Genomic DNA, 26286 nt, shown 5'->3' with positions numbered 1-26286 from the left:
TTTGAGTGGAACTTGAATATTCACCCTGAAGATAGCCAGAGCAGACCACTCAAGTTACCTTCCTTCATGTTGCCTGGTTGAAGGAGCCAGACAAAATTTGCAGGGTTTTATAGACCTGCTGAATAAAGCGTGGTGCCTGCTCCTGACTTGAAGCCTCAGCACATCTGAGCATATCTACAACTGCACTACCTCTGCTAAGGAGGGGAGTGAGCCTCACTGATCCCCCCCACTTACCTTACCAGCCACCAAGTACCAGAGCACGTTACATTTCTAGGTATGTCTGCATTCAGAAGTGGTGGTAATGTAGATGCACCCAGTAAGTATACTCCACAGGTTTGTGAAGCTGCATCTCCAGCACCCTGATTAACTATTGTAATCATGAAGGTACAGCTAAATGGAGAGCATCTCCATGATGGTTATTACAACTCTTCATTCCATTAGTGTGGGGGTTGTGGGGTTTGGTTTTTTTTTTTAATTGACTTTCTTTAAAATTTCTTTGAAATTATAATTATTAGCTTTGACATTTCCAAAAGATTGTGTCACTTCATTTCTGCCAAAACTACTCAGAACAATAACTTTCCAGAAAAATTTCCATTTTCCTAGAATAGGATTTCTCAACTAGTAACAGATTTACTGACATATTTTCCCACTACTTCAGTTTCTTATCATCCATGAAAACACAGTCCCTGAGCTTTGTTGAAGGCTCTTCTCTGTATTCAGGGAGACAGCTTTAACTTTTAAAAATATGCAGCAACAAATTACACTAGATTGCATTAATTTAGCTGCCTATACTATTCCAGCAGTCTTGTGCCCGGTTGTGATCTGCTCTGCCTTGGCTTCTGCCCCCTCTCCTCTTCTGGAGTTGCTTCAGATAATGCAGTTCTGTGTGTGTGGTGTGGAGTGTAGGGGAAGGTGGGAAGCAAACTACACCCTCCTCCTTCTCCCCCCATTTTGCACCCTTGTTTCCCTTCACTCAAACAAAACCACATGTGGGAGATTACTGGTGAAGAAAACTGGGGTAAAGTTCCTCAGGAAGGAGTCAGGAATTTTGGAAGACAGGCGAGGATGATTCAGCACCTTGACACCATCTTTTATAATCAGAATAAAATTGCCAGGTAAGATATGGCTTAGTGGAGAAGGTGAGACAATAAGGGAAGAAGGGAGGAAACCACCACCTTCATTCAAATCTCACTAATCCTTGGCCAACTTTTCCCCCTAGTTCATATGCTGCGCATGATGCTATATGGTCTGACATATCCCTTTGGTCAGTTGGGGGTGAACTGTTCTGGATGTCTCCCCTCCCAACTTTGTGTCCACCCCCAGCCTACTCACTACTGGGGTAGTTTGAGAAGGTCTTGACCCTGTGTAAGCCCTGCTCAGCAGTCACAAAAATATCCCTGTGTTACCAACACAGTTTCCAGCACTCATCCAAAACATAGTTCCATACCAGCTACTGTGAAGAAAATTAAATCTATCCCAGCCAAAACCAGCACTTGAAGTTGCCATGGACCGTGTATCGCTGCAAGCAAGCAGTATCACTAGGAGACAACTCCTATGTCAGTTTTGGACAAGCTATTTTCAAGTGAAGAGAACTATGCTATGGAACAGCAGAAAGTTACCAAAATCTCCACCGTGCTCAGACGATAAGGCTCAGCTAGAGGCAAAAAACCCAAACTGTTACACTTCTAGCAAGGACAGGGGCAGGTATGATAATAGTAGTAAAAAAAAAAAAAAAAAAAATCTTGTCAAAGGTGGAAAGTGAGACTAAAGGTTTAAATTTCTTAAAGTCCTAACAGCAGGGCAGATGACTATGCCAAGAAAAACCCAAACCTAAGAAACAACAAAAAACCCTCCAACAAACAAACAAACAAATTCCCAAAACCAAATAAGAAACCCCAGCCAAAACAGGAACAAGGACTTTTCAAGTTAACATGAACATGTTCACGAACACACGAAACCGTAACAGTCCATATAGAGCCCAAATATGGAGACCTTAAATTAAAAGCAATCAGCAGCATAAAGCAGATCATGACAGAGGTTACTAATATGCTAAACAACAACATATGGTCAAATACACAAAAAGGAAAAAAATCCTCCCTCAGCCAGTACTAAGTTGTAGAAACAACTAATTATTAACATGCTTATGAAGTTAGTAAAGAACAGTTTAATTACAGAGTTTTGTCAAATCTCTCAGGCAACACGTCTTTCAATTCAATTTTGTTGCTCAGTTGTGTAATCATAACTTCAATATTCTTTAGATGACTTCTTGTTAAACAAGAAATTGAAACACCGCAAGTAAGAGCAACTCTAAATGATACCATAGTTGCGCAGCAATCACACTAATAAGCATTGCTGTACATGTATCAACACTATAAATCTTCCCAAAGTTTGGGAAACGGAAGGAATGAAATAGAGTTGTTTGTGGTCACACCATTAGACATATGGCAGTCATTTGGACTCAAGAAGATACGAGGGCAGAGAGCCTGGTTTGCATTCAGATCTTGGGGGGTTGTGTTGTTCTTTAAAGTTTAGCTTAAAACACAGAAGTAAAATACTACAGAGTGAAATTAGATACTGACAGTTTTTCTGTCAGCCCCTCACAATGCTGACATTGAGCTAGACTATCCAAAGGGAATTACCGTCAGGCCTACTTGAAAGCCATCTCTTTTCTGTCACCATCATTTTTCTTCCAGTCTTAAGATTAATGATGCTGCAGGCAACAGGTGGTATATATACACACAGACTCAAATCAGCCATCAAAATCATGCGATGCCCGGTTAAAAACAAACCAACCAAAAAACCAAACAAAAAACCAAACCAAAATAAAAAAATTCTGTGCCCATCAGCAAAGGTATAGCTTCATCATAATTGAGAATCATTGATTTTCACTACAAAACAAAAACCTCACATAGAAAATCAACACATGCAAAAGATGCCATATGTTAATTTCAGTAGATTCATTAATGCAACAAAACATTTTAGAGTTTACCACATATAAATGTATAAACTTCTATCCATGTGCTCTTTAAATGTTGTGTACAGTGGAGATGACATTCAGATTACAGTGTAACCATTCTAGCAAAGTTACAACTCCATACAAAATAAACAGCACCTGCAGTGTTTTAGCAAACTGTAATGAGCATTTGTAAGCCTACCATGTTTTAGGTCTATCTTCAAAAAGCAGTCTACAAAAATAGTGGTATGCAAAGACAAGAAATCTTTCATTTTTTGCATAACCACAAACCAGTGAACATTTGGTGACAGCAACACATCCAGATAGCATGTCAGACTCTGCTTGTGCCCAGTTTAAAACAAGCCTTTTGGTCAATAAAATTTACCCATGCAAAAAATGTACCCCATATAGTGCCAACTGCTGATACTTGTTACAGAAATCTTCAGATTGGAGATTCTTTAACAAGCAGCACTTTCAGAGAAGAAACCCATAATTAAAAAAAAAAAATGCTTTTAGGTTTTATTTGCATGCTGCTGTGACTGCAAGGCTCAACCAAAACACAGTAATATGTTGTTTTTTTTCCTATGAAAAAAATGCAGTATCTACCCCTACTTTTCTGTATCTATATTCTATAGATCAGAATACATAGGACATACAGGGGCTTCCAATACAGTTGTTCTTGCAAAAAGAGTGTATTCTTACATGTGCTGTAGACTGTGCTTGCTTTGTGACACACATTTTCCAAGTCCTTGGTATTACACATGAATACACATTGTGTATTATTCACTTCTTTTGAGTTACCAGTTTGTACACATCATCATCATCTGAATTCCTTTCTGCATTAGTGATTATTCTGAATAACAGAGATTATTTGGTAAGAAAACTTCTGCTCACTTATGAAAAACAGAGCAGCTATTATAAATTAGTTTTCAAACCTCCTTTAATGAAACAGAATACTTGGGGGGAAAAAAAGCCAGAAAGACACAGGAAATCATAGTAATACTTCACCAAAGAACTAAGTGTCCTATGGAAAATATAAGAGCTTCTATTCAGATCGTCATGATGCAGGGAAAAGAAAAACTATTAAGAGAAGAAAAAAAATCTGAGACTGTGTGCCCAGAACCGATAGTTTTAGAGAAGCACCTGACCAGAAGGGAGTCAGCCAAACAGTTATTTCAGCAGCCCTGAGCAGAAATCCCCAGCCAGCATAACTGACAGTGATCTGAGGGGATGCTTTTTGAAGGAAAGAGAAAAGGTCAGCATCGTTGTGGTTCACCTGAAGATAGTAACTTATAAATAGAAAATACTAAATATACAGTTGAAATAAAGTTGTGGGGATTTTGTTTGTTTTTGTTTTTTTTAAAGGGCTGAGAGGTTATTTTCTGTTTTGTTTAAGCAAAATTTCATCCCAGTTTACAGAACTGCAACTGCTTGCTTCATTTAAGGTTTCCAAATTCCTATACAATGCACCTACTAAAAGAGAACCTAAAGGAAGATTTTAGAACTAGCAAATGGAAATTTATCCCTTTTATGCAAGTACACCTTGACAAAAAAACGGTTGAAACCGTTAATGAATCTGTGTGCCCTGTCACACACTACAAGAAGCACTATCAAAAAAGTAGGTCCAGAATAAGCTTCCACAAAAACAGGTTGAAGACCAGACTGGACCATAAACCAGCACCTGTTCACCTTCTTGCCAAACACTTCCAAGGGGACTGTATCCCAGGGCAGCTTGAATGGCTGGCTCACCAACTAATTTTTAAGCACAGCGTTTTTCCAGAGCTTGCTGGCACCTCTGACACTGTCCACAGAATTTCTGTCCCCACTTCTAAACTGAGCACTGAAATCAGGGGTAGCTGCACTCTATCATGTAACAAGGGGAAGGGAGCTCACTGCAAGGCAGATCAGAGGCTAAAACCTGGGCCTCGTCAGCTCCTTTAACTTATTTTCAAAAGTTCTCCGAGGGCCAAGTCTACTCCTTCCTTTTTAATAAGCTGTCAGTGAACAGAACTAATGGTAAACATGTCTTCAGGATCATCATTTCATTTATGCAGGGGAAAAAAAAATTAAAACACAGAGTATTTTTAGAATTTAGATCCTAAACTTATAGTTACGTACCTAAGTAGAAATGAGATTATTCTGAAAAAGTTCTTGGAACTTTTACTTAATTAAACAGGATACACCAGTGCCTTGAATATTAAAGTCTGCTCCTCAGAAGATCAGACAATGGATTTGCATGCTTGTGGAACTCGCAACCCTGTTACACTGAATGCTTTTTAAAAATGCTGCCCCATGCCTGAGTACAGATTATGGGGCCTCACTCTGAATACCGTTTGTTTCAACATTCTGGTCTCAACTGTGATTAATTAAAAAAAACAACCAAACCTAAGTATGTACATCATGATCGATATGTATTATTATGAAATCAACCTCAGCAGAGGGTTGAATCACAATTTTGATGCAATTAACTCTAAACACAAAATGAGGTACTCCAGCAGGCTAGTCTGAGGCATCTCCAAAGCTCCCAGGCCAGCATCCTTCACCACTAACAAGTAACAGGGATGGGGGGGAATCCTAAACAAACATTTCAGTAAGCCTGTACTGCTTACAAGCAATTCCACAGCACAAGTGCAGAGCAACAAGTAGTGATTCCTTCCTCTATATTCCCTGGAAAAAAAGCATAAGAATACAAAATCTTACATAATTTAAAGTCTGGTAGGAATTTGGGAAACATAATGCATAACTGTACTTTTCTCCTATTCTGGCCACCTGATTAAAAATGTAGTAAAGAAAACTTTCAGCTGCCCAGTTGTATTTACTCTCATTCAGTATCAATGATTAGCTTTCCAGATACCAACATATTTTTTGTAAATAGGGTTTTAGAGTACAAATCTGTACTTTACCTGTAGCTTTAAGTATTGTTCCTTTGATATCTAGTTAGTGACACTGTTAGATTACACAGGTAGTCACTAGGTAGTCACTGGGCACACTACACCTAGGTCAAAAACAGTTCAGCAATCCTGCCATGTCTACAGCTAAGCTAGAATAAAACGTTGATGCCCTACTGCAAGCCTTTTATTTTTCCAAATCAAAAGCATTTTATTTCGTACTTAAAAGTGTTCAGTCTATTCTGGTTCCACTTTGTACTGCACCTTTTAAGTACATTCAGAAGACTTCCACACCCTCTCCCAAAGTGCAATCAAGTCTTGGTATCCTGTGCAAGCCCCACATACACACACTAACACCTAGCACCATCCAAAGAGAATCTCAAACAGCATTTAATAAACTCATAATAGTAGGATTAGCCTCTGAAAATTGATGAGAGACATTTTCTTATTGTTTCATTGCAGGTAAGACCTACCAGGACAAGGCTTGGCGACAATGATGGATCCCGTAAGAATCTTCAAAAGTGAATGACAATGATTACTACAAATGCTGACCTTGTAACTGCAAGAAAATTTTGAGAGTCTTCATTTCAACTTGGTATTTTACGTTTTAAAATGTGTAGTTTTTTTTCTTATTCTCTTTTACCATAGTAAACTAAACCATTTCAAAATTAAAAAATTTTTCTAACATTTACTTTTTGTTCTTCAACACAAAAATAAACAGCAGTGGCCCATGCCTTGTGGTTTAGAAACTGGAAAATAATTCTACTGGTTTACTAAATTAGGCATCACAGCAAGATACTTATTTTGCATTTATCGAAATGTTTAGTGCTTCTGATGTTATGTGTGTACACTGCAGAGTACAAAACTGTACACTTCAGCTGATTTGTTTCTTACAAAGATGATGAAGCAAAGATTGTCCCTTTCAAATAAAACATGAAAATTTTAAAGACCATTGAAAAAGAAAACCATTGGCATGAGAATAGTCTCTATCTAACAAGATGGGTGTCCTGGGTTCAGCAGTAGCAGTCATTTTTCCCCTTCTTGGTAGCTGGTGCAGTGCTGTGTTTTGACTTTCAGCTCGGGAACGGAGCTGATAACAAGTGATGTTTTGGTTTGGCCAAGGACTTTGTGAGCCTCATGCTCTGCCAGGGAGGAGGGGAAGCTGGGAGGAAGCAGAGACAGGACACCTGACCCAAACTGACCAAAGAGGTATTCCATACCACAGCACGTCATGCCCAGGATGTAACTGGGAGTTAGCCGGAAGGGCTGGGAGACGGCAGGGTTGGAGGAGGTATCGGTCGGAGCTTGGTCGGGCTTGGGGGGCTAGTTATCGGTCGGCTGGTGGTGAGATGATGTATTCTCTTCCCTTGTTATTTCCTTTATCATTATTATCATTGGTGGTAGCAGTAGTGATTTGTGTTATACCTTAGTTACTAAACTGTTCTTATCTTAACCCGTGGGAGTTGCATTCTTTTTGATTCTCCTCTCCGTCCCTCCGAGAGCAGGGGGAGGGCAAGAAAGGGGGGGAAGTGAGCGAACGAGTTACCTGACTGGGTTTAAACCACGACAGTTCTTTTTGGCGCCCAACGTGGGGCACGAAGGGTTGAGATAACGACAGATTTGACTGGATTAATAGTCACTCGTCACAATGCTGATTTATTGGCTCTCAGAGTTGTTTTGCTTGATCTCGCAGCTTCAGAATGTTGTAACTTACGTAGAGCCGGTATTTGCTGTGATAGTGTTTATCAAGTATGGGGCTTGGGCTAAGGTTCTTGTCTCACTGTGCTTTATGGCAATGGCTTGTAATACGGACGGGCTCCAGCAGCAGGGCGGGACGGACGTGGCCGTGGACTTGTACCTGGCTGTCCGGCTGCTCTTCACCGGCCTGGCCCTCTAAAAGGAAGCCGCCCGCCGAGCGCCAGGAGGATGCAGGAGACCACGCAGCATTTCCCAGCAAGGCAGAGGAGGAAGAGCTGGACTCAGGAAAAGAGAAGCTGGTGGTGGGAGAGCCGGCAAGCACAGCAGCTACACCAGCCCCAGTGACAGCAGCAGCTACACCAGCCCCAGTGACAAGTACAGCAGCATCGTGTGAGAGTTCTGAAGGTTTTGAATGGCCTTTGGGTATCCTTGGGACCTGCCTGCTGATTGTGATGGGGATCAGTATGTTGGCACACACACAGACTGTGTGCTACCCGCAACCATTTTGTCTGATCTCAAAAGTTAAGCAGAGTCAGGTTTGGGTCTTGTCTGGGGTTAGACGACGATATGGGGGGACCAAGAGATTTTCCCCAAAGCTAGACAGTGATGAGTGGCAGGGTGTGTGGGACAGTATGGGCAAGTATCTAGTTCACTGGGCCCCTCCAGTGCTTTGGAAGCATCGGAGATGGAAGGCAGCTGTATGGAGTCCCCGGCAACAAGCTGCAGAAACTGCTTAAGGGGACAGTGAATTATTTTAAGCCTGGTGGGCCCATGGCACTTCAGGCCATCAGAGCAGAGATGCAACACAGAGATGGACTCATGATCAAGGGGTGGACTTAGCAATGGACACTATTGCCCAGGTTATTCACGAGTGTGAACACTGCACACAGTCTCTCCTGCTCTGGAAGACTGTTACAAGAGATGGAGCCTGACATCATGGACCAGATGGACTCAGCAGCTTTATAGGGACTGGTCCATGCACTAAGATAAGAGTGCACTGAGATAAGAGTGATGGTATATTGAAAATGTGGGATCTGAGCATGACGTGAATGGTATGGAATAAGGGGTGGATAATGTCCTGGGTTCAGCAGTAGCAGTCATTTTTCCCCTTCTTGGTAGCTGGTGCAGTGCTGTGTTTTGACTTTCAGCTCGGGAACGGAGCTGATAACAAGGATGTTTTGGTTTGGCCAAGGACTTTGTGAGCCTCATGCTCTGCCAGGGAGGAGGGGAAGCTGGGAGGAAGCAGAGACAGGACACCTGACCCAAACTGACCAAAGAGGTATTCCATACCACAGCACGTCATGCCCAGGATGTAACTGGGAGTTAGCCGGAAGGGCTGGGAGACGGCAGGGTTGGAGGAGGTATCGGTCGGAGCTTGGTCGGGCTTGGGGGGCTAGTTATCGGTCGGCTGGTGGTGAGATGATGTATTCTCTTCCCTTGTTATTTCCTTTATCATTATTATCATTGGTGGTAGCAGTAGTGATTTGTGTTATACCTTAGTTACTAAACTGTTCTTATCTCAACCCGTGGGAGTTGCATTCTTTTTGATTCTCCTCTCCGTCCCTCCGAGAGCACGGGGAGGGCAAGAAAGGGGGGGAAGTGAGCGAACGAGTTACCTGACTGGGTTTAAACCACGACAATGGGAAAAGCCTTTCAACTAGTCATGCATGCAGTACCTGCTATTCTCCCACTTTTGTTACTGAAAATTAACATCAAGAACCATAAACATATACTAGGAAACTTTCAGTGTCGAAGACATTGTTCATATACATCTCAAGCACCTTTTCTCTTTTGTCTCTATCTGCACCTCCTGAGGTTGAGACTCACACTTCTTCAGATAGAACAAAAAGCCAGTCAAACCCCTCACAACTTGGTATTTGGTCCATCTACAACCAGGCTTTTGTGAAACACTGATTACACTAACTGCTGGACAAACAGAAGCAGCTGCAAGAAATAGAGAGGACAATCTCCAAACTTAAATTCATTTGTGGATAGTGCTCAGCTTAAGAGCTACAAGTGTGAAATATCCAAACAGATTAAGGGATGTTATTTCTTTCTAAAATTGCACACTGATGTTGTATGGCAACACCTTTTCCTTGAACAAATAAATATCCTTTGGCTTTTTATGACATAAAGCTCTATAGTAAAGAAGGGAATACAAGGTGTGTCCAGGGCTGCTGAGTTTCCAAAGCAGTTTTGCAAGACAACTGTATCTATATTTTATATATATCTATACATAGAATGCTCCACCCCTGGCAGTGTTCAAGGCCAGGCTGGACAAAGCCTTGGGTAAGATGGTTTAGTGTGAGGTGTCCCTGCCCATGGCAGGGGGGTTAGAACTAGATGATCTTAAGGTCGTTTCCAACCCTAACTATTCTATGATTCTATATAGATTGCCTGCTGCAGTTAGTAACAGTAAGCTAAAATTTAATTGTGCTAAAAATCTTGCTTAACTCTTAGTGCAGTGTGAAAGCTATAGAGCTGCCCACCACTCCCTATTTAGCTACAGAGAGCAATGTATTCTAAATTACTTAATTAAAACAGCAAGACGGCAGTAGGCCTGTACATACTATGTGTGGCAGTATGTCACAACTGCCATACGTGGACAGATTGTTAATTTCTTTTTTGCCTCATTACAAATCTCAATAAAGTAAAAAAGACTTAACAATAACATTTTTGTCTTTTCATCCTTTTCAGTGGCACTTTAAAAATCCTTAGCAGAACAGAACAGCTGTGTTTACACCTGCACTTCATGAAGCTACAGTGTGTGGAAGTGTGGCCATTAGCAGGTACCAGATAACATGTTATGCTAATTATGGCATGAGGTGATACCAAACCATCTTTAGAATCCATCTGAGTGAATAAGGAACTAAGTTTTTCTTTTGATTTTTGTGAACAAGATTTTGTGTATTTGTAAAAGATTTATTACACATATATCTGCAGTTAAAAATTACTCTTGTTTGTGACAAGACTGACATACTGGTAACATTCTGTTTTAGTGAAACAAGAACTTACCTGTTTGAAAAAGGACACCTGACAAACATCGCTCACAAACCACTCCCGCCAGCACTCATCCAACCATCAACTACAGTGTCCGCACAAAGGTAGTAACTGAAGGTTACACAGGGCTAACAGTAATCAAGCTTGAGAGAGTGAAGAAACACGAGTTTGAAATATTCCAAGATTATTTTACTCCATGGGTGCACACATGAGCACAGGAGTCCACAGTATGGATGCTTCTTCTCAATGGCAAGCACCAAAACAATTATGTAGAATAAACAGCAAAGTGATTATCTAACCACATCTGCTAATGAATTGCAGGCATCTCAGCAGTGGAGGGCACTGCTGTCATTACACTGGTAACATGCATAAAGCCAGTGTCCTAAAACAGAACTGTCATGACATTAGTTACTACTACTCACCATGCTTAATGGGTGCTTCAATGGTAGAATCACTGAAGAAGAGTTCGTTATTGGACAGGAAGACCATCAAAGCAGAGCTGAGCTACAACTCCAGAATCTCTACAGATTTGAGCTACTTCTGATTGAGCCATCAAGGCCCCTGGCTCACATTACTTCTTCTGGTTCCCAGAAGACTGGGAATTCAGATTATTTAGCTGTCCAGTGCAGTTTTAAATCGGACTTTCATTAGGAACACTGTTTTAGCTGTAGATATTTTTTGAGAGGTACTAAGAAGTAATCTATAATTTTGAAAAGTGTGGTTAGTGTCCAGGCACCTTCATAGATGCATTAACGTCGGTTTGTGTTTCACAGGACAGAGTTTACACATCAAAACTGAACAACATGATTTATTTAAAATTCACTTCAAAATGCATTGTGTTTAGTTTCTTTCTTAAAATGAACATTCAAAGCATCAGAATATTACTAATTTAGAAAGAACCTTTGTTAAGAATAAGGTAATTTACATACTGTAGATTGTGGCTGTGAGGGGAGAGAAACAACCAGGCACAGTACTAAAGGCCAACATGCCAGAAAACAACACAGCTCTATGCTCAACTTTTAAATCATCTGGACAAAATAAAACACCTGGGCAGGAAAATAAAACCAACCACTTACTTGAGGGTGTTTGTGTAAAAAACAAACAAAAAAATAAAATAAAAAATAATAGTGTTAGTAAGTTTTCTATCTAGACCTAACTCATTCATGTATTCAAAGACCTCTGTCTTCTTCCAAATAACAAACAAGTGTTTCTAAACCAAGGCAGATTATTATTTGGAACTGGCATAGTAAAATAAAGGATCACAGTATACAGAGCTTAAAATCCTGTACCAGGAAAGAGGAACAAGTGGTTTACAAGGGGATCATTTAAGTATATTATCTAATTTTAAAAACAGAGATATAAAATATCAGTTGCATAGGGATTTAAATATAAGGCCAAGCAGGAGATTAAAGTAAAATAGAGATCATAAGAAGGGCACTATGGTGTCAAAACATAGTTTTTCCATTTGAATTAATGTCTAATTCAAAAATCACAGTATTTTGCTAGTACTACAAACAGCGATGTCAAACTGTCCCATTAATCTTCAACTGAAAACTGACATTAGAACTTCTAAATAGTACAAAACTAAAGCTCATTGTCTAAACCTGATCAGTGTATTAGCACAACAGTGCTTGGTACGTACCTGATTTATATACTCTACCTTCTGTAAATAATATAAAGGTTATTTCTTGTTAATAAGTGTGAGATCACAATATTACTGCATGCCATCAGTGGTTTGCAGGCTTACTTGATATTTAATTATTCAGTCTTTAAAAGTGTAAGATCCCACCCTGCAGAATCTTCACCTATTGAACACAGAACACTGTCATTAATAAAATACAATGGAAGTTCCACCGCTAACAACTAACATATAAGCCAGGATTGTAGGTCTAAACCCAGTACAGTTCATTATTATTAACTCACAGCAATTTTTGTTAGGAAGGTAACCTGTAGGCTTCCAATAATCTTGCATGTATTAAATAGAAACAAGTACGTAACTAACGGTCGTCTCTTGGCATTTCAAGTAGATTATTCAATTGTGAAAGTACTTCCGCAAATTCGACTTCAAGTTGTTAAAACGAAGTTCAAATATTAATTTCTGTATCTACATGTAGCTTAATTAACCTAAAATTGCAAGGAATAGTAGTGTAAGGGAAAAAAAAATAATTCTCCAGATGAATTAGGCATTAAGGTACACTAACTGGGAATACCTGAACCAACATTGTAACTGAAAAAGTGCATAAACATAGTAATACTACAAAAAATGTGTTAACTACAGAACAAAAGGCTTTCTGAAAACTAAGTGATGCTATTTTACATGTTATTTACAAGTTGCCATTTTTCCAGAAACCACAGAGCCAATTTATGATCTTAAAATTCCTTTGATATATTCAAAGTGTCCTTTGGCTTCCATCCTATTCAGTCAAGAACCTATTCACACACCAGTGAATCAGGTCCCACACAAGTCGAACAACACTGCCACTGTGGTTCTGTAATTCTTCAAAATTCACTCCTTTCTGTTCTTTGAAGAAAAAGCAGTATTTTCATTTCACGCTCTTCGTAGGTGTTTCAGATTCTGTAGACTGTCTCCCATCAGTCCATGCTTCTCTTGTGCTCTTCAGTGCTAGTGTTTTCTGCTGGTCGACTACAACATAATCAACTCTCTCATCTGCCACGCTGCTGCCTGAACCACTGCTCTTTTTCTGGGAAAGGCAAGAGAGAAAAAAACATGTTACAGTAAATGAACAATAGAAGTGAGTAGATGTCCCAAACAGATGTAGAACAAGCACGTTTCTCTAAAAGGTCCAACACAGGCTCTCTGATTGACTACTTGACAAACTAGTTAAGATGATCCTGCTGGAGGTTCCCTCCTTCCCAGCAACTCCCTGTGAAGAAGTTTTAAACTCTTGATAGCAGAAATGCAAGAGTTGAAGATTTGCTTACCTTACGAGGTGGGGTAGATTTTCCTGAATCTAGGTCCAGATCTAAATACTCTACTTGTTTATCTCCTTTAGGTTTTACCATAGGGCTACTTCCTCCATCAAGACTATTGCTTCCAAACAAATTCTGAAATTATAATATAAATAACTTCAGCTACAAATGTACATGCTAATGGTGCACAGTATCAAACATGCTTATTATAAACTGCCAAAATAGTAAAGGTTAAAGAACTGAGAGGTCTTGCAACCAGTGAAACCATGCAAATTTCACTGACATTGTATAACAAAGGGATATATTTTAAGCCAAAAGTGGGACAGAATTGAAAGCCAAAAGGAGGGAAAAACCCGCAAACCAACCCCCCAGAATTTAAGGTTGTCACCAAAGCAATCTGTGCCTTCCACGTAACATCCTTTTGATATCATGAAATAAGAATGGAGTGTGTTTTGTTCTTTTTTAATGAAGTTGTTACATCTCAAATTTAGCATTACTTAATTACAAACTCTTTATTTCTTTAAACTGCTGTTAAATAGCGGCAAAACTTCAAATGAAGCCTTTACATTTAATTGAAAGACCACGATTAAGCTGAAAATCAGAAAGTATCTGTCAATTGGTAAGACCAAAAGATTAAAGCTTTGGAATTTTTGTGTACGGCTGCCTGAAGTTGCATTATATATACCTAAATTTCAATTAGCCCAGACTTTTACAACCTCACCTCCTCTGTCCTCTCCCAGCCTGATCCCTCCCTCTTAACAGGTGTTATAGGAACAGTACAATAGAAGGACTCTTCTCTAAAAGATAAAGAAAAAAAAAAAGGAAGACAGAGGGCAGCAGTCAGCAAAAAATGAAGAGGAAGGAGGAAGGAAAGACAGAAGGGCAAGGCTGACAGCAACTTGAAAGAAAAAGCAGAATAAAAAAGCAGAATATTGCTGATTTTATTAAATAAAACAGAAGTATGACATGTCCAAACCAGATGCTTCAAAGCTGATGACAGAAGATGCAAATGTATGGCCTCCATTCTAAGATGCAGTTGGAACCAATAAAAATTTCTAAAGCATCTATGCAATTGTCACATTTTAAAACAAAGGACTTGAGATATCTGGAAATGTTCGGGTTCTCTAGGAAACAAAATATTTTATGGGTTAAAGCTTAATGGGCTGGGATTTTTAAATTACAGTTATTCATTAGATCTGTATCATCCAACTCTTTTATTTGCAAGTGGTAACAAGGACAAACACAAACATTTTTGTTGCCCAAATTCTCTAACCAGATTTCTGCATATTTAACATACAAAATCAGGTTCTGTATCAAAGTTTCCAGCATAACAAAAAAAAAGCTATTACTCTTAAAATAAAAAATAATCTGTTATTTCAAACAAATTATACAAGGCAGAACATAGGCATTAGAAAACAGAAACTTTATACGTAAATGAAAATGATAAGAAATCTGTAGAACGACCTTAAAGAATGAACGGTGCAAGCAAACAGAAGATATTAATGACAGGTTGTCTGAGCTGTGATATTAATTATACCACCTTGGCACTGAAGTTAACCCCCTGAGATGGCACTGTAAGAATCAACAGAAATCCCCAATTTGAACTCTGATTCTGCTGCAGGGAGAACTGGGGGCACAGGCAAATCTAAACTTTTGGGTCAAATGGGATGTTTTTTGCATCTGTTCCCAGTTACTTACCAATGCCCCTTGCAAGAGAGAGTCTAAGTTTACATCATCAGTTCCCCACTGCTGAAACACACTTCACCTGAAAGCATGCCTGCATTGCTGGCAGGTTGGACATCATACAAAGCACCAGCCAGGATGCTCTGCAAGGTCCTGAGCTTGCACCGACTCAGAGCTGCCACAGAGGAGTCAGCAGGAGTGGGCTGCTCAGGGGGACCCTAAAAGGCAGCATTCCAGAGGCAGCAGTGGTGAGCTGGAGAGGAGGGAGACGGGAGGAGAACAGGGAGGGTATCCAGAGCAGCAGGGGATGGGGAAGCAAGCAGCACTGCGAGAGGAGGAGAGTCCAGGGTGCAGTGAAATAGGCTAGCACATGCCATATAAGGCAGCAGACAAACGAACAGAACAAAAGAGGTGCTAGGCAGGCCCTCCCCAAAGAGGGTCTTTTATAATGCTTTAAAGATGAGAAATGCTGCTGTATTCCCTAATAAGAGCCCAAGACTTAAAAAAGTGGTGAATGCATTGGACTATACTGAACAAAAAGCTGAACTCAAGTACCATTTTTTCTCCAGTGCTTTATGGGTCTTCTGGACCACACCTTAGTTTAAGTCTAGATCTACTGTTACTCTCTCAATTTAAAATACTATTATTGCTTGTTCTTCTCTCTCTCCTACCCCCCCCCCCCCCAACCCAACAGCACACATCATTAACTTTTCGCAACTAGCTCTTCACTTACATATCTGAAACTTTATTGTCTGAGAAAATTCTCCCACAAAGGGGAATACAGATATTCAATACAAAAAAAAACCACCCTTCTATCCTCTTTTTTGAAAGAAGCCTAATAAAAGTATATATTGCTCAGGTTTTATAGAAAGTAAAAAACAAATATAGACCCTTTTTCCCTCTGTTCCTTCCACATTTCTTGGAAGATGTCCTTTTAATAAAGGCTTTTAAGCATGTCTCAGAGATATTGAGACAGTGTATTTCCCTTCATGTCATAATACTGAACTGGTGCATAGGCCAGGACAAGCAATTACAAAGAAGAAGAGGAACAAAAGTCATACACTGAACTGTTTTGTACAATAGATATGTACACTAACCATTCTCTTTATATATTATTGTGCTCCTCTTCAGTGAAATCTTATTAAAAGATTTTTCTCTACAGTTTTTCTACAGACATTTTATTACTATTTTGATCTAGAAGTATAAAGGGAGTGATGTTGAGTAGAAGGATCTGTGTTTGCATGATTTAAAGATAAGGACTGCACAGGAAGAGAGTAGTTAAGATGTAGATGTTACATACTGGGTCTTCAGTGGACTGATTTGGATTCATGGATACATAATTCTCTTCACTGTCATGCGAGTCACTGCTGGAAGTTGTGCTATGAACTGAATCCGGTCTGGGAGACATGGGAAACCTGGAGGAGCTAATTACCAGGAATTATTTTACAAACAATACATCTTGAATATCTTAAACCTCCTGGTAAACAACAAAAATAAGCATATTAGAGCTGAATTTTTCATTCAAGTTTACTAGAGCATCACATTCTTTGGTTATACACAGCACCTTATTTAATATTACAAAACAGAAATTCATATGGACAATTTTTGTTTCAATGCATGTGAGCATATATACATATACACACACATATATACACACACTTCCAAAGGAAACCTCAATTTGTATTACACAGGCCAAAAATATAATACAGATGTACACACATTTATTAACATTCTAGTCAATGAAAACAATTACTCCAAATGAGGAAAAGCCAAGAAACTTACTCTCGTGCAAAGCTTCTGGTGATGGGAGATCTAACTGGAGCTTGTAGTTCTTCCCATTCAGGCAGAGGTTTTATTTCTAGAGGAGCTGGTTTTGCTACATAAGAAACAGACAATCTTAAACCACAGTACATTCTTAAACATATGTTTAATAACTTTTCAAAGCCTAAATAAAGAAGAAAAATTACTATTTTCTAAATAGTAAATGCTATTTAGGAAAAGAAGACACTGTTCAGCTCTCAGAAAGCCATGACAGATTAACTTCCATTTTTAATCTTTCCAGGTACTGAAGAGCAATATAATTAGAACCCCCACATACAATTTAAATTTTTTTCTTGACATACTTATATGTAGTAATTCTGTTTTGAAAAGAGACTCTGAAAATGGCAGGATTATGTTCTATCTTTACTCTGCCATGATGACTTGTTGAACTGCCATAGGGCTGATGGACTATTTAAGTAGAACCAAGTCTAGGTACTTTTTTTTGGCTCAGGAACAATTATTATGCAGTCTCTGTCCTCACTGCATGCATGTGCCCTTTCTGATGAGGTTTCACTGCTCAAAGAAGTGTGGGCAAAATCTGCAGCTAAAATTAAGTTTGCAAAAGAAAGACGTGAACCAAAACCAAGATTCAGTTCCAAGAGGTGCTTGGCTTGCTTCAGGACTTATTAATAGTTGATCAGAGAAGTGGTGTGTTTGTGCCACCCATGACAGCTCACATTATTCTAGAAGAGGTGCCACTTTTAAATTCCATTTTCAGAACAGAACCACCAATAGAGTACTTAAGAATAGAGTATTAGTGAGAAACGCATTATCCCCCCTGCAGCTTGTATGTTTCACCCCTCTTAAATTTTGGGGGGGGGGAAGTATTAAATTTCTTATGAGGGAAAAAAAAATAAAAAAATCAAAATCATATAAAAAAATCACACAAACTGATGTCACAATTTGAATCTCAACCTCATCCTCCCTACAACTGTTTTTAGAAAATAAAATGCAATGTCATTATAATAACGTGCCTTCCTCTCCTTGTCGTCCCGTTTCCCCCCCCCCCCCCCATCAGTTTTTATCAGCAGATTTACTAAGATCAAATGTCAGGCATGTAGTTCATGTGGCGTAACAGCTGTCAGAAGTGACCACATGAGGAACTGAGAGAAATCAGTTGCTTAATCAGTGTGGTTGTCTCACAGGGAAAAAACAGAACTGTACTCATACTTTCATTATATTCACTCTTCAAGAATGAGTTTATTAAAAAGTCAGTTATCATATACTGAACATAAGGACTCCTCATTCAAGTTTTCTGGATAAGTATCAGTCTTTATGCCTTAGAGTTTTCTCCTTTTCTCTGTTAAGAAGTCACAATTACACACTCAAAGCACATCAAGCCTACTCCAGCAATTCTGCCACTTTAACTTACTTGCTAATAAAAAGCTGTCACCACAGACTCAGAAGAACTACAACTCATCTATCTCACGATATAAGGTATCATATAAGAGTGGCAGAACTGAACTTGATGTAGGAAAGATGATATTAAAGCATGAGTGACACAAAAATGATCAGCTTGGCTCAAGTCCTCTGTAAAGGCCTAAGACTACCTGGCCAGGTATAAACAGGAGGCAAGGTACTGCTCCAGAAGAAATAGCGAGGACTTTGTCCAAAGCCCACTGCAAACGGGAGAAATATTTCATCCAGTTGCAATGGGCTTTAGCAACCAAAGGTTATGACCAGTGACACATCTGTGAGATTTTTACCATTATTTGTAATCTCCTCTACATCTTGTGACTATATAAGGCACCAACTTAGTCTGATGGGCTTTACCAAAGGTGATAATTGCAATGCTCATTAAGATGCATAAATAAATCTCTCTACTAGTAAATGCTTAGAGGATCAATATTTTCCTTTATTTCAGTGTTTGCCCAACAGCAAGAGACCCAAGTAAACTGTGTTTTCAGGTTATTGCCTAACAAAAGTTATTTCAAGCAACTTACAGGTAAGTCACACATACACTTGCTTCTAAATAAAGAGACAAAAGTAAATCCAAAATATGAACAGCTATAACTTAAAAGATCAGAACACCCATGTTAGTGTCAATGAAACGTTTCCATGTGATGTCCAAGCCAGAAAGACTATAATTTCTTATATAGGAAACATTTTTGCTTGGTAAGGAAAATGCATCCATGATCTTAGATTACAACAGAAGTAAAAAATAAAGACTATACGAGAGTTAAAGTTATTCTAGAATAACAATTTTCTTAATTTTTGTTTTACTTATTTTTATAAAGCTCCATATACATACAGTGCTAAAGTACATACCCTTTCTTCTTGTAGTAAAGTCACCTATGGTTTGTGAATCAGTTCGCTCTAAACCATGTGGTTTAGGTCTTAAAATTTTAGGACTTTGACCTAATTGGTAAAAAGAAGACTCTCTTAATAATATTCTGTTTGTAAATGGAAAATTGAATTTTGTAAATAAACAGCACAACCCCCTGCAGAAAAGGTTAATGCCACAAGCATAAGCAAGCTGCTGAAGGAGAGTTTTACAGTTTAGAGCTAGGTCTCACACTGAGGGCTTAAGCACCAAACCAGAAACAAAGAAAACACTGCAAGAAAGTAAATTGTTGGAGGCAAGCATAAAAGGTATGCAAAAAAGCTAAAAAGTGTGTCTACAAATATCATAACTGATTATTACTATTACATAGTTTCAACTTGCATTACATAAAAAAAAATAATCATATTTTAAGAATACCTAGCATGACGGGAACAGTCACGTTTCAGATGCAACTTGAGGTACCCTCAAATAAATTAAATCCTCTTTAGTCACAGTATTAGTTTGGAAATAGTGATACTCTTGGGGCATCTTCTGTCCACCATGCATTTCCCATTTGAGAAGCCCCAAGAATATCTCCCTACAAAGAATTCATTGTACTTGTTCCCAGAGGACTACATTTGTTTGTACCAAAAAGTCTCCAACCCTGCAGACACAGGAGGATTTTCTTTCCAAGCTCCCCCTATATACTGTCCCCATACGACAGCACAACCCAACCTCCACCAAAAACAACTGTCATAAAATTGCATTCTCTAAACTTCTTTTTAATTGTATATAATTATTTGCAAGTGCAGTAGATGCACTAATAATTCCCCGGTATGTTATACTATCATACGCTTTCATGCCATCATGTTTTAGCATAACATTCTCTTTTGTTGTGCTACCACACAATAAAACACTTCAGATGAATCTGGTAACAAGGTGAGAGTACAAACTAAGAGAACATTAGAGTTAATAAGCTGCCCACAGGCAGTAATACAACTCCTCTTCCAACACGGAAATTCTTATGCTAGTCGACCAAACTCTGCAAGTGTTTCAGGTCACGCTGTCTATTTTAAATGAATAAGATCAATAATGCATAATAACCCTAACCTTTCATGAAAGTCTACCTAACATATAGTTAATATTGGAAAAGGCAAGTGCCTTCAAGAGGTACACCAAGAAGCCATGTGAAAGGTAAATCTTTACAATAAACCAAATGAAAAGTTTAAGTCTGATTATGTTAGAAAGTTGCCCTACAGCATAAAATGGTAAAGGACTGGTACAGCCCCAGACGTGGGCTGGTGTTAACAGCACTGAGTGAAAATGCTTTGCAAGAAATAAACTTCACAGACTTGGCAACAAATGCCAGAAGTTTGCAAATCTCTACCCCAAGGGTTTTGCATATGAAGTGCTCTATTAATGTTATCACTGAAGTATTGGGAATAATCAAGTAACAACAAGATAGATAAAAAGAAAGGTTTCGTATAGTATCCTCACTTCCACACACAGTGCTACTAAAAGAACATGCAATTAAGACAGAATGTATTAATTGACTAGTAGTGCTGCATAGCAACTTCCTTAAAAAGAAAAGGACATGAAAAGATTTTCACACAGTTCTTTTCCAATTTCCAAATCAGATGGCTTGAAGTGCTGATGACAAGGCCAAGCAGTTGGGCAATGTTGCCCAAAGACCCAGACTGTGAAGTGGTACATAGAGCATTTCTATAAAGCATGTTGTTGACTGGAGCCAAGTCAAAAGCACGACCCAACGAGTTGGTATAGTTCATTCTGAGCTGATTTGATATTCTTAAGTACCTTGCCTACAGTACTGTGATAAAAGCTTGACTGTATAAAAAGGCCATGATTTTAAAAAGTGATAGAACAAATGTAAAAATTGAAATTCAAACACCTCTTATAAAAACAACTTGATGCTGAATATCATTACCTAATCATATTTATAAAACTGTGGAATACAAAACTATCTGATATGAAAGAAAATTGGCCCAATACAACTCATTTTAAAATTCCAATCAATGCATTGACCTGTGAGCACAGTTCGTAAGTACAGTGAGAAATCCAGCAGAGGTAACAGGGTTAATGAAATTACTTAACCAGTGTGTATTTTACAACCTCTCTGCTCTTACAGCCAAACATACACTGAAGTGCCTGAAACCCACAACAGAGAAGATAAGCACAAGGAACTCAGGGCTATGATTCATTATTTCTACTTCTGTTAATGATGCTATGTGGTCTCGTGCAGCTAACCTTCATAAACTATGATTATCCTCCATTTGTAAAACGTGGACATTATGTAACTGCCTACACCATACTTAATTTAGCACTTACGAACCGTTCTGAGACTTTCAGAAGAGCTATTAAAGTAAGTGCAGGTCCCTATAATATTCCTCTTCTGCACCAAACAAGAACATACAAGATGTTCCAGCATAAAATAAACTCACTAAGCTTTCCTCTCTTGCTGCTGAAAGACTGTTCTACCTAAATAAATTTGGTGTCAAAACAGCTTACTGTTACCAACCAGCCAAGATAATGCAATTTCTCTAGTTTAATACGTCACAGAGACTTAAACTGTTTGCATAGGGTTATTTTTTCCCCTCCTCGCTACAAAACAAAAACCAAAGTCCCAATCTCTGTTAAGAACCTTATACTGTGCAACAGAGAAGACTTGACAACAGGTAAGGGAAAAGGGTAGGGGAGATCACAATCACAAAACCGAGGTTACTTATTTGTGTCTGCAGTACAGAATTCCCCCACCCCATTTTTACCCATTTAAGAAGATAAAGTAACATGAGCTCACACCTGAACAGCAGTCAGGTCTCCAACATCTATTCTATTCAGAAATAATCACTAGAAGTAAGTGTCACAGGCTGTTCTTCAAATCAGCTTAGTAAAGGTGGAAGGACAGTAGATCTCTATGGAAAACCTGGCTCCATACAGCATTCCAACGCCAGCAGTAATGTGGAATGCATTTCCTGTGGTTTAGGCCCATAGACCCAAATCCACCTCATCTAATGTTTAGGCACTCACATAAGACAACACTATTAATTTACCTATTCTGGGAAAGATAAATCTGGGTTTAAAAAAAATGTAAAATATATGTTTGTGTTTTGTTTTTTTTGTTTGTTTGTTTTAACTGAAAAGGAAATATACTATGTTGTAATACCACTGGATGCAAACCTACAAGGGAAAAGAAAAAACCCCAAATAAGTTATGCCAAGTGAAACCAACCAAACAAGTAGTGAAAATTAGATGTTTTCACCATTCAGTCAAGTTACCACCTGTGAAATGCAAAGCGCTACAACCAGGAGAGAGAGAAGCTCAGCTTCTGCACGTCCTGTCAAGGGCACTCTGAGCTGAAAAATCACTAATGAAGTCTATTTTTCTAACAAATGGCTGCTTGTAAAAACTGCCAAGCAGAACAACTGATTATGGATCTAGCACTAGAGTGCACTCAGATGGCATGAATTCTGCTCCTGGCATCTTGGTGTGTGTCAATGCTGCCTTTGTCTGAGGAGTCATCAGGAGAAGAGTCCATTTCACATGGTTTGTTTCAAGTAATGGTTTAAACTGAAAAAACTTTTGGTTCTTCTATCAGCTAATGTATTCTCTCCTTTTGTTTTCCATAAAAGACTTGGAATATAATGATAGGGGGAAAGGGAGCTCCACCACAGCAAATTCCTGCATCAGAGTAGGTGGGTCCTAACACTTTTGGGGTTGGGAACGTAAGCCACTTGCTGAAGAGGCTCATTTGTTTTCAGGTTTTGGGCTTGAAGCACTAGTGCTAAGCAAGATTTCTGTTCAGAATGCTTCTTTTCTGACTGGCTGCTTGCTGGCAAGGGATTTTATGTCGGGAAACTGCAAATATCCTCAACAAAAGAGACCAATGCTCTATTTAAATACCAGCTATTTAGGACTTACAATTTTAAGGTAAATCTACTAACGTGACACAAAATTCAAGACATATGCGATCTGTTAATGCTGTTTCCTGGCCAACAGGATTAATCCTCATGAAACAAGGAGATCAGACACAGGAATGCTAGAGCAGTGCTTTACTTGGAATGGGAAGGGGAAAGGCAAAAGCAAAACCAGCCACTGAAGTGTCCTGCATCCACAGAAGTACTTTCAGACAGACATAACTAACAGCAGTTTCTTGTTTCCATCTAAAAAATACATGTTTTGCCACCTTCTCTGTAATTAGAGGAAACTGAAATTAACACTTAAGTCCCAGAATTCCAGTACTCAGAACCACTGTAGATTTTTTTCCTTAAAAAACAAGGTTAAACCTCATGGTTTCATTCCCACAGGGTTTATTATTTGGTTTTCAATTTTGCAGAATAACCTCCCTCTTTCCTTCTCTTCCTCACCTCAGTGAGCTCTGATTCCTGAGTACACTGTCTTCAGCACAAGAGCTCTAGAAATATCCTGAATTGCTTTTTCATCTCTGTTTTTATTACTACTATTTCCTGCCAAGGTACTTCTAATTAGAAACATGTATTTAGTTATACAACATTCATACCCATTTCCATATTAGTACCCAGCAACAAACAGGAATATCAATAATATGCTTGGCTCTGGCCAGTGATACCATGTAGATGGTATCTTAAGGACAGTAAAACCAAACTGAAATAAACTTAATCTTTTAATATTCGGAAATATAAGAATCAATCATCTAAAGAGAGACTCTTCAGTTTTCTTACACATCTTTAACTTCTCAAAAGTACTTCCTCAGAGCACTGGTACTTTGTCTGCTCCAGAAATTAAGAATTAATTGGAAAAAGTATCTGATTATAAAGAAGTCCAACAGCATCCGACCGCTGACGTTCACTGGTATTCAAAATATATTTGTCAAATGCCATAAAAACTATTCAGAGAATACCAAAACTATTAATCATAGAAATACTATTCGACTGCTCTAATTTGTGAGTACCTCTGTATGTCTGTATTTTAAAAGCCATCAAAGCATGATGAACTAAAAGCATTTAGTAGCAAGACCAGTGTTTCAAGACAAAAGCAGTGTTTTGAAGTGTTTATTGAATAGTGGTTTAAAGCTGCACTAATATTCATGAAGTCCAAGGGATACTACTTCCTCCACCCTTTTTTTGTTTGTTTTTGTTTTGTTTTTATTTATCTGAACAAAACACAGAAAATTAATAGAGTTTAACTTGTTCCTTGGACAAATCAAGCCTAACATTAACTCTATAAAAAAGCCATGACACATGTATATCAAAACCTGCTTAATGTGCTTAATGCACACAGGGAAGGAAAGATAAATTGTATGGAGAAACAAAAAAAAAGGCCATTGTTATCCACTTTCGTTTATTCCTGCTTTCCCTAGCATCTTCAGAGTTCAACGCTGCCATCTCTACTGCTAGTATTGGAGCAAGTCTGGCAGCTGATGTTCAGAAAATTCATGTTTAATTTTAAAACCATTCTGTCCAGTAAACCATAGCTTCCTTTGCAGCTGTGATGCAGCCATCTGAAAGAAGTCTTTACTTGAAATTATTTGTTGTTTCAAAGTTTTGTAAGACAAATAACAGCTGCAAGCTAAGGACTGGTGTATCATAGCAAGGAGCTATATAAATTTCCTTTAAAGCTATTAAGTAAAAACTAGCCTTGCAGACGTGTTTCAGTATAGCCATGGAGGAAGTGTAACTTTCAGCTAAATGGAAGTCAGTGGAGCTCAGGGTGGGGAGGGAAAAAGAAGGAAGAAAATAATAATTTAGTACTCAACCTGCTTTCAGAACTCTGAGGAAGCAACAAAACAGCCCCCCAAATCTTATTTTTTTAATTCCTAAGCGAAACGAACAGGAGGTGTAACTTCCAAGAGTAAATGGAAGGATGAAATGCATGGATTTCTTAACAGCAAAATGAACAGCACTTCTGCTCAGAGAAGTCATCATGAAAATTAGTTTCTTTTGCAGCAGATCTTCAGTTCTCGCTGCTGATTAAAATCACCACTCAGTTTTTCAATCCCTACTTGCCCTTAAAGCCTGAGCAAATGAGTGATCCTTTATTTAAGAATATGCAAGACAATCATGATAGCATAGAACACTGCAGTGCTGCCAACTGTTAATTATTATTACTTTTAAAGAAATGCCAGCTCCTGTTGACACAAGTGCCTTAACTGTTTCTCTCTAGTTTTATTTCAGCATGGTGTGGTGCTCCTGCTGTAATAGGATGTGCAATATATATTCACGCTGTCCAACTACAGACATTCAGACATGTAAATATTTAAGAAGGAAACTGTTCACTAGGCTATTTATAACTAATGTAATAATTAGTGAGGGGTCTTTATTTCCTTAATAACTACCTACTTTGCTTGGATTTCTTATTGGATTTCTTATAGCATCATGCTACACCAGAACAACAGGCGATTATGCTGATCATCCAGAATCATCTCAGGATGTGGACATGTGAAAGCCCTGTACACAACTACCTATTCAAAGTGGGCCTATGCTCTTAAATAAGGAAAATTGTAATTTTCCATTAAGTTAATCCATTTGGGAGATGCTCGTGAGTAGCCACGGCAAAGATAAAGCCACATTTTATAAGCAAGCTATGTATTTGTGGTTTAACAATACAAATTATGTCTTATCTTAAATGAGAAAAATCTACACGAAAACCAACCCGATTTCTTTTTTTTTTTTTTTTTTAATTTTTTAAAACAATCACAAGTCCCAGCCCCATGAGAAGTTTTTTCCTCTCCCTTGATTTACATTGTTGGTTTTTTATTTTTCAAGGTTCAACAGGGTATCTTGTTGGCATGAAAAGAAATATCTGCATCATTCACTGTCTCTAAATCCTAGCTTACCACTTGCTGGGCTGACAATTACTGAGGCCAAGCAGAAGTCTCTTGTAAAAGCAATTGTATGGACTCAAGTTGCAGGAAGCACCTCAGACTAAAAGCTAATATGTTTTGTTGAAAGATAAGCCTTCTGCTTATCTTTGCAATGCACTACACTAGTGCACTGCTAAATAACCTGTGCAATCCAATGTAAAACTAGGACAGAAAATCTTGCTTAAGGTAATCT

At 38.6% G+C, this 26286-nt stretch overlaps 1 protein-coding gene across 12 annotated transcripts in view; it reads right to left on the bottom strand.

Annotated features, from left to right (window-relative positions):
- Positions 1-11330: 11330 nt before the first annotated feature.
- The window catches only part of GAB1 (GRB2 associated binding protein 1), a 101776-nt gene continuing 86820 nt past the window's right edge, over positions 11331-26286 (bottom strand). For 6 of the 12 annotated variants that reach the window (XM_062637277.1, XM_062637273.1, XM_062637275.1 and 3 more), the window contains 5 exons: positions 19243-19332; positions 16936-17029; positions 16454-16577; positions 13483-13605; positions 11331-13241 (listed from right to left, as the gene is read on the bottom strand). In XM_062637277.1, coding sequence (XP_062493261.1) covers positions 13083-13241; positions 13483-13605; positions 16454-16577; positions 16936-17029; positions 19243-19332 — 590 coding nt within the window. In that variant the 3' untranslated portion in view covers positions 11331-13082. Of the gene's footprint in view, positions 13242-13482; positions 13606-14191; positions 14268-16453; positions 16578-16935; positions 17030-19242; positions 19333-26286 lie in introns of those variants that run through there. The other 6 variants (XM_062637276.1, XM_062637279.1, XR_009968223.1 and 3 more) reach the window with 5 other exon arrangements.

Source organism: Pezoporus occidentalis, unplaced genomic scaffold (genome assembly GCF_034315485.1).
Source record: "Pezoporus occidentalis ecotype Australia unplaced genomic scaffold, CSIRO_AGI_Poc_V1 ctg51, whole genome shotgun sequence".
Lineage (NCBI taxonomy): Eukaryota > Metazoa > Chordata > Aves > Psittaciformes > Psittacidae > Pezoporus > Pezoporus occidentalis.
This window is presented reverse-complemented; position numbering and strand designations above follow the sequence as displayed.